This window comes from Trichoplusia ni, chromosome 5, assembly GCF_003590095.1.
Source record: "Trichoplusia ni isolate ovarian cell line Hi5 chromosome 5, tn1, whole genome shotgun sequence".
Classification (NCBI taxonomy): domain Eukaryota; kingdom Metazoa; phylum Arthropoda; class Insecta; order Lepidoptera; family Noctuidae; genus Trichoplusia; species Trichoplusia ni.
In genome coordinates, this window is record NC_039482.1 from 1,611,212 (window position 1) to 1,620,830 (window position 9,619).

Sequence of the window (9,619 nt, forward strand, 5' to 3'; positions counted from 1 at the left end):
TATTTGATCCAAAATTGTCAGAACAAAATTGTAAACCAAGTCGGGAGCGTCTTCTGACCAAAGAAAGTCTAAATGCCCGAACTCATTCGCTTTCACCACATGATGTACGTTGACGTCTTGTAACAGAGGTATCAGGGTTTGTAGATCCGACCTAGTTGACAGCCAATCTGCGGGAGAACTAAAGAAAGCCATCGGTACAGTTACTTTAGTCAAATCGTAAAAAGGAGCAGTACTATTGCCATATTTTCGTATATTATTCGACGCGCCATAATCGTACATTTGGAAATATCCACTCTTTACTAACTGCACGTAATGTATTATCGTCTTGACCGATCCTCCAGCAGGAGTATGACTAAGTATGTTTTCTATAATTTCTTCACTTACTAATTCTCTTCCTCCATTTGCAAGTAATAGCAGAGGGTTCAAACATAATCTTTCTTCACCTTTACAATACCTTTCCACGATTTGTTCTGGAAATAATCCATCTGGCAAAAAATCCGTTTGTCCAAGAAAATTCAAGGAACTCTGACCATTCCTATTATAGAAATCTGTTAGCAGCCTTATTGGACCTTTTACGTGGTACATAAACACTAACGGTGCTAGAAGAATGGCGGATCTTAATATGAAATTGTATTCAGGTATTCTAGATAAAAGTACGAGTAGCGCAGTTCCTCCCATCGAGTGGCCAACATAGTTCAGTTCAGCTTTGTTTGTGATTTCACTTATGTACGTAATAACAGCTGGCAAATCATATACACCCATTTCATGAAATGAAAAATCCCAGAAGTCTGTTCTCTCTTTGCTTTTGTTTGTGTGCATCCTCGAGTATCTATTGCCTCGGGCATTGAGTAACCAAACATCATACCCGGTGTCTGCTAGCATGTAAGGTAGGGCTCTGTCTCGTCCTAAAAAGAGCCAGTCTTCAGCACAACCAAATAAGCCGTGATTGAGTAGAACTGCTCGCTTAGGAATCTTACCAGATTCTGGTAAAACTCTTTGCATAGTTATCATATATCCGTCAGCAGTCAATACGGTGTGTGACTCTACTCTGTACCCGTGTGCTGTGATTAACTGATCAGCACTTGTTTCAGGTTTTATATTAAAAACTCTTCGAGAGTAAAAGTTTCTTAACCTTGGTCCTGCCGCCCCCGAGCCAAAATATTGCGCCTCCAGAGCACGCGGGTCTCCTGGCTGTGACGGGGTTTTGTTTATCTCTTCAAAAAACTTAGTAAACGCAGATTTCACACGTTTCTTTTTCTCTTCGAATCCCTTCGGTTTTGCACCGAAAAAGCTTTTTAAATTAGAGAAAAAACTGTGAAACGCGTCGAACACTGAATTTTCTCTTTGGGCTCTGCTTCGTGGTTCTATAAAGTCCATTGTCAGTTCACTGTCATTTAAGCACATGACATTAAAATTTGACATAGGTGAAAAAATTATAACGAAAATAGATGAAATCACCAAGGCCCACATTTGTACAGCCGTTGAGAGAGAACCGAATGAAAACGCGTCTCTTTTAATAATGATAGAAAAATAGCGAAGGACAATGGATGAATGATTCCATGACGATACAGCATATTTATAAAAACAATCCTATTCTAATATAAAACAATATTAATTTCTGTCCAGTGTGCGAGGAGATTTTCGCGACTTAATAAACACAGCCATTCACCTTCACTTATGTCTTAACAATCGAAAGACGAATGCGCTAGATTCCTCCTGCCATGTTTATAATAAGGCACGTACTATTATTTTGATTGCTAGAATGACGTAATATCACTATATAATGTTTACAAAACGGCCAAAGAAGATAGTTAATAGATACTAGTTTTCGTTCGCAAATCATAGTAATTATGTAATCGATAGTCATCGTAAGCCAGTGACTAAATCTGCTCTGAAGTAATGTTGGGAGAAAAATACCGAAGCGTTGCTTCTCTACAATATTTAGTGTAAGTAAGTGTAAGAATTGAGCAAGTATTTTTTACTTTAAATTCTTATTTTACATGTTCTAAAATGACGTTTTGTATTTGGCAAGTCTACGATTACATATACCTTCATTTCGATCTTAATCATTGTCTCGTAAATAATTTATTCACATAGATTATATCATGTAATCGAAACTATTGGTTTTTGATTTGTTCACTGAAAAACGAGATCTACAATCCTATCGAAACTGTTCCATCGTCAAATTCTATAAAAAATAGTTACAGATAAACTTAGTTTAACTTAGTTTTAAAAATAGTTAAAAATATTCAAACAATAAGAAGAGGTAATGAGATGACAAGTCATACCAATACATCACATTTTTTGCATCATGCAGTTTCTACGAATCCACACAAATTCTATTGGAATTCCGTCGCAATTGTCGACCATTTTCGATAATATCGATATTTAATAAGCAGTCCAAGTAATGTCTAGTGCGGGGGCACTGGTCCGGAGCATGGAGTCTGCGGTAACCGACCGCCTTAACCAGCGACGAGACTGCTGACTGCTTGTGCTATACATATTATATAGTAAGGGGCTACAAGGATTGTTATCGTATTAATTATATCTGAACTGTCTGATTTAAATGGAACCTGAAGATCATGTATCCCTTTCTAGTTATTTAATTCCGAGATGGGGAGTGCTCCAACATTGAAATTAATAAACATTAATAGAAAAGCGCTTAAAACTAGAAGAACACAAAAAAGAAACTTTACTTGTAATTAAAAAAAAACCAAAAAAATATATAACAGAGATCAAAAATATCAAAATTATGTGCAAATGAGTAAGTGTGTTACGATGTTGGGATGATTTAAATTATCCTGTGCGTTCAGGTCAATCCAGGTTAAAACTACCTGTGTACCACATTTCTTCGAAAGCCGTTCAGGTGTTTTGCGTGAGAGAGTAATAAACATCTATTCATCCATCCATAGAAACTTCCGTGTTTATAATATTAGTAGGTTTCTGTTTGTTTTCAAAACAAAGTTATTGATAAATAAATCATTCGGAAGGACTGTCTTCGATTCGTTCTAAATAAACACTTTCAAAATAAAATAAACTAATTTTATGACGCGGTGGTGGTAGGCCTTTTACTAACAATTCACTGGTAGTTTTCATTGCCCTTCTAAAAACATGAGGCACTACAGAAACTTAGAGATTTAAAAAAATGTAAGCCTCTTTCCATGAAATCTCAATATAATCAACTCTCTATAATTTAATCATTTCCTTAGTTTTCATCGTACATAGAGACCTTAGTACATAGAGACAGGCGCGACTCATCCCATGTGCGTGTATCATAGAAATAGTGCGTGCAATTCTTATTCTCCTTTTCGAAGACCTTAGCTGTCAGAACACAGCGTGACGTGTGCACTGAGTTGTGACACAGTGTCTTCCAGGTTAGCGGCAACGTGTCATAACAATATTGTGACCTAAATTCAGTTGGCATTATTACATGAGAATATAATGTATGCACCTTACAAGGTTTTATTACACAAGTCCCTTTAAGATGGGTTGGTGTTGTTCGGTGGAGAAGGGTTGACTAGACTATTTTTACATTTTATCGGTCATGGTTTTTTTTTGCTTTTTGTTACAACAACAACAGTAACACGCCGTATCTAAAATTTCAACAATTTTGCTATTTCGGTTCATGAGATAATGTAAGACAGAAAGATCCTGGTGATAGACACAATACCCTATGTAATTCCCATTGGACACCGATCCCTCCCATTCGTATATCACCAGATATATGTATGTTTTAATTAGAATGAGAACAAAACAAGCATTAAAACCAACAAAATACTAAACTATGACCTAAAAACCCGAATCCCCGAAAAATATGCGGGGTTACTTTCATTAGCATTAAAAAAATAATTCGACGTGCAAAGACATTAGCCGGCCGAGTAAATTTTTTTTCTCTACAAATAAATCTAATCATTTCGGTCTCGTATTTGCATCAGAATACTTCTTTCTGGCGGCAAATTAAAATAAAGGATTTCCAGTTAAACAGCGTACCCCGACTAATGTTTTCCAAATGGCATAAATGCAAATCTGTTTTGTAAATTATTCCCGTTTTTTATTTGTTCCTCTTTATTGTCTCTTTGTCCTCTCATTGGCCGCTGTTTTTCTTTGTTTTATCGATAAACCAAGAATAAAATACTTAATTCTTGTATTTAAACTGAGAGAGGATTAGGTACTACTGAAGTTTTCAAGCGAATGTGTGGGGAGATTTATTTCGTCTTATACCGAATGGAATTTCAAGAAATCTTGGAAAATAGATAATACCGTTACACCTTTTAAAAGATTTTCTATATAGTCCCTCTATAGTAATGCTTTCATTTCAAAGGAATACAAATTTCATCGAAGATCTTACTGAAACGTGATTTAGAAATAATATTCTCATAAGCACATGCAAAAGAAATTCTCAGACAAAAGTAAAAATAAACTTGATAGCAGAATATAAATCTACTTCAAAAATGTTATACTCACATTGCTTCGAAGACATCTTTGAATTTACAACACTGCGTATTAAAAGTTTTGCCCGAAGCATGTAAAATTATATGTGAGTCAAGTTGGACTGTTGCCTTTGGCTCGGATCAGAAAACTGTTCGAGATACCTTTTATTACTTTTTTCCAATTCAAATACTTTCCTGCTTCTCTACATCCATCCTTTAAAAAGGCAGCAACAACTCGTTATTGATAAAATAGTTTGAAAAGTTGTACCTGTGATATTTCTGCAAGCGCTAATGATGATGAAAATCTTTCAAAGGAGAGGAATTCATATTTCTTTTTAACAAGTTATATGACTGAGACTTGTCACTTTATAGCAATAGCTTATGAAAATGCTATTTGTGTGAGAAGTGTCGAGCCATTTTAACGAACGCCGTGATATTTTCTATTCTCATGACTTTTATTAATAGTTCTATTATTTGGCTTGACAAACAATATTTGGTTACAATACGTTTTTCAGGTGAAACATAGCCATTATCTGTTTATTTGTGTTGTCTCTGTCCAGTGGCAGCTAGCCAAATTCAAAAGCCCGTAATACAAGTTACTACCTTCATCAATAAAAATCAGCTCTGATTAGTACAATCAGCACGAACCCTCAAAGCTTTCAAGCCACTGATGTATTTACGTATAAATACCCACTTCAATACCCTCGTAAACGCGCATTGGGTTTTATTATTTTTACATACATTAATATTTATATATTGATCGTTGAGTGTAACGACCCACACGTGTCAGGACTTCTGTAAATTCTTCGTAAGAGTAAATGTTGTGTAGGTGTGTAATATATTACCAGAGTGCTTACTGGCAAGCACCTTTAAAAGTAGTATTATTGCAGTTTTGGACGCACAGTACGTCATAGGTCACCACCACGCTAACGCTAATGTAGAAGCTTTTTGTAATCGACGAACGCTTGGTATGTGCTTGTATGACGACAAGAGAATAACTGCGTACCAATGTTATTCGATTATCAGTTTCTTTGGGCGTTGGGCGTGATTTTTATTTTCTTATATAGTATTCAATGAAAAACTTATAAAAGTGAATTCAATTAAACCTTAAATCCTGCTTTCAATACGGTTAGAAAAAAATATGAGTTGTGTTGTGACTAGTAAACAAAGAAATATAAAGCCGTTAATCGCTACCACACAGTGTTTTTTGGAATGAAACCTTTTGTGCTATTGAGGGTCAGCAAACATCGTATAAAGTAGCAATCTGAACTACTGGTAGTAAATAATGATTAGTAACAAGGACTAAGGCTCTGCGGGCTCTAACATCCCGTCGAAAAATAAAAACGTTTTTAGCTTGCTTATAGGTATTGGATTTTTAAGTACTGGTTGTACTACAAGACAAGTCAAACTTATTCCAACTCGATTGTGTTTTGTCATTATAATTCGGGGCTTCCATTTCCATCTTTCAGTTATGGCATCAGATCAGTCTATGTCATTATAAAATTGCACTGCCTCGCAATATTATTTGATTCATAAATTTGCAAGCAAATTGACAGCTCAATCAAAATCAGGTCAAGAGGAAAGAACATGCAGAATTTAAAAAATCTTGAAATAAAATAAAATGATTTGTAATTGAGAACCGTAAGCATCGTGCTACATGGCGTATAGCGACAATACATCTCCTTTTCATAACTGCAATAATGTTATTTAAAGGGTGATAGAAGTTTTGTACGAAAATTCAAAGATGCCTGTTACTGGAAGTAAAGGTTTGCTTGTAACTTGCATTTTACCGTGCTGATCGAGTCTAATTGAAAACTGATTAACACTTATGCAAACGATCTTACACGCCTGATATGTATACAGACGTGGTGTAAAAATGTTATTTGTAGATATTTTTCAGAGTCATTTTAGTCATAAATTAGGTAGACCAAAATTACTTTACAGAATGTTCTGAAAGAATCATAAAAAAACTAAATACTATTTCGTAAATCGGTCAAAAAAACATAAATAAATAAAAACCAAAATGCACACTCCATTTATTTTTTTAGTTGAGAGTGTTCTAGATTTACAAAATGACGAGACAGAGCGTTATTTAAAAAAATCGGTCAAGCTCGTCTAGCGTTAGTGGAGGGTTCTGTACAGATAAAATGCAGAAAAAACGATGAAAAATATTTAGTTGTCTTTATGGGGAAGTCATAGAGACAACTAAATATTTAACGGCTGCTTAATTAACCAGTTTTTTAATTTTAATAGATTTTATTATAACGACAACAGAAATACACCATCCGTTAAATTTTCAATATCTAGCTATAACCGTTCTTGACATTCAGCCTTGAGACAAACGGATGGGCAGAAACATGTACCTTAGTAACCGAATTCCGTTTTCATGATTTGGTTACAGAACCCTAAAAACGATGGTTTGCAAACACACAACATGGAAGCTTAACCCATTTGCTATTTATTTTGCGGAATCCATCATAAAGCTCTAAATGGTTGGGCTTAGTTTTGTTCCACACATTTAGAGTAGTGATTGGCAAATACACTTAGTATTTTACGATTCGTGCGAATGCATAGTAAAAACATTGTTTCCTTACATGAAAACACAACTATTGTAACAGAATTTTAATCTCAATACTGTCAAAGAACATCAAGAATCGTATTATCAGTGAAAGCAGAATCAATGAAGATGCCACAAAGTATCAAAGAAATGAAAGTTCGATAATTGATTTGATAAAGCGTAGGAGATATTAAACTCAAGACTTTGACATGACCTCATTAAGAAATATATTTTTAATCGAAAGACTTCTTTTTATCAAAACCAAATACTCAAGCAGCCGAATATTTGGTAATCTTTACCTTAGCAACTGAACTACTAAATATACATCACCAAATTGTGATTTCATGGATTTTCTCAAATTAATCTAAGAAACTTTGCAGAGACACAAACATCGAAAACATATCTCAGAAACGTTAAAGTACATTTTAGTGGCTTGAACATGGACTATTAATATTACAAACGTGCATCGTACTCGCGTACCGTGAATAAATTAAACGATATGTTCGCGAACCCATTTGCTCCTCTAATTTGTACATTAGATCTTTTCAAAAGGTTCTGACGCAAAAGCGTAGAGGAATAGACTTCACAAACGTTCAAAGACTGCATCAAAGATATCTGAGTTAGGAATATTAGTATCAAGCTCTTTGCGGGTGTACTTACATCGGAAAGCGGGTGAGACTGACGATATCTTGATATTTCTAGAGTGGGATGCAGTTTGATATTAGTTATAAAGTAGTCAAGTATTACTCTAGCAACACGCTACGTTGGGACTTAAAGATAATGTTTTCGTAGAATGTTTAATGTGTACACTAAATAGAGTCCTTTATGGAACTCGGTTTAGAGCAAGAAGGTTAAAACAGCAGTCAATGAAATAAACAAACACATTTCTTCCATTTAATTTACTGGCATATAAATAAAACAGAAAAGGCTGTTTTATATTTAAATATTCAAGTATGGCAGCACAAAAATACAATAAAATCACTATAACCTAAGAAAAACTCCTTCTAGTGACATAAGGACATGACATGTAAAATCGTATTAATTTTCGAACACAAGTTACAGTACATCATTACGCACTTCATTACTTTTGTAATTGAAAAAGTTTAAACCGTTGTCTAAAAATTCCAATACCTTCTTAAAAACTAATTCATGTGCATCTGCACCCCAAACGAATTCCGTGTGACTCATATTCCGGCCTCGAATAATGTAATGGTCTATAGGGTTTGCTATACTAAAGTACAACCTTAAAACATCAGGGATCGTCGCCAACCAGTCCTCACTCGAACTGAATAATGCGATCGGCACAGTTACTTGTCCAAGTACAAACTCATCGTAGAGGCTATTAAACTTATGAAATTTCCCACTTTTAACCACCTGAGCGTAGTGTAACATTGTGTCAGTTGAGCCACCAGCTGGGACGTGGTATAGTAATCTCGCTAGAAAGCTTGGGTTCCACATATGGTTGTTCTCCGGGATACCACCACTTATAAAATATAATGGGTTAGAGCAAAATAAAAGCGGCCCTTTACAATACTTTATAGCTAACCATCTTGGTATTTTGCGCGAGGGAACGAATTCTTTCGTGCCTATGAGTTTGAGCAGTTGTTCTGGTGGACTCGTTGCCATTGATGTTAAAACCTTTAACGGACCTTCAACATTGGCCATATATGCTAGTGGCGCCAATAAAATACCGATTCGTAAGTATTGATTATATTGCGGCGTTGTTGATAACAGTACTAGCAATGCTGTGGCACCCATGGAGTGTCCTACAAAATCAATAGGATCTGTAGATTTCTTAACTTTTCGAATATAATCTATTGTAGCAGGTAGGTCAAATTCTCCCATTTCTTGCCACGAAAACCTCCAAAATTCTTCAGAATCTACTGATAGTCTAGCGTGTCCACGAGAATAATAATTACCTCTAGCATTTGCCATCCAAACATCGTATCCTGCATCTGATAAAATGTAAGGAAGTGATTTTGTAGGTCCTAATAAAATCCAATCAGCAGAACTGCCTAGTATTCCGTGATGAAGTATTACTGTATGGTTGTTCAGTTTTCCCTCTTCTACAGTGTCAATTCTTGGAGATATTCGATGTAGAGTCAGTAAATAGCCATCTTTGGTATGAATAATATGTGATTCCACTCTTCTTCCGTGCAGGGTAGCAAGTTGTGGTGTAGACATAAGAGCAGTTGGTTCTGACTTTAAATTGATGTATTCGGGAATTCCTGTTTCATTCTCTGCAGCAGTCTTTTCGACAAAATCGTTGAAAGTCCTCTTGATGGTGCTTTCTGCAAATTGATGGAGCGGCGGCGGCAATTCATCCGGACTGTGTGACACGAAAAGTTTTCTTACTTGATTTTTTAAGCTCTTGAACGTGTTAGCTAGGGAGTTGGCTAAATCACCAAATTTTGCTGTTATAAAGTCAAAAAACGGGTCACAGTGAACACTTTGATTGAGACATAGTAACATAACCATAGTAATTATAAAAATCTTCATGATCACACATGCGTCCTATAGGGTAGCGCTCGCGTAACTGACTTATAATTACGTAACTATTACAATCATGTATAGACTCACCTTCAGTATATTTACAAAATAGAACAATGGCAGTGATCATATTTTATAACAC

At 35.4% G+C, this 9,619-nt stretch overlaps 2 protein-coding genes across 2 annotated transcripts; both read right to left on the reverse strand.

Moving 5' to 3' along the window:
- Positions 1 to 3: 3 nt before the first annotated feature.
- Positions 4 to 1,965, reverse strand: LOC113493866 (lipase 3-like; the record flags this gene model as incomplete). The annotated part of the gene is made up of 1 exon (XM_026871898.1): positions 4 to 1,965. A coding segment is annotated over exon 1 (1,467 nt), but the record flags the coding sequence as incomplete, so codon positions are not given.
- A 5,902-nt stretch (positions 1,966 to 7,867) lies between these two features.
- On the reverse strand, positions 7,868 to 9,563 carry LOC113493850 (lipase 3-like). The gene has a single exon (XM_026871881.1). It carries the CDS (start codon positions 9,484 to 9,486, stop codon positions 8,044 to 8,046), a length of 1,443 nt encoding a protein of 480 aa, XP_026727682.1. The 5' UTR covers positions 9,487 to 9,563; the 3' UTR covers positions 7,868 to 8,043.
- Positions 9,564 to 9,619: the final 56 nt, after the last annotated feature.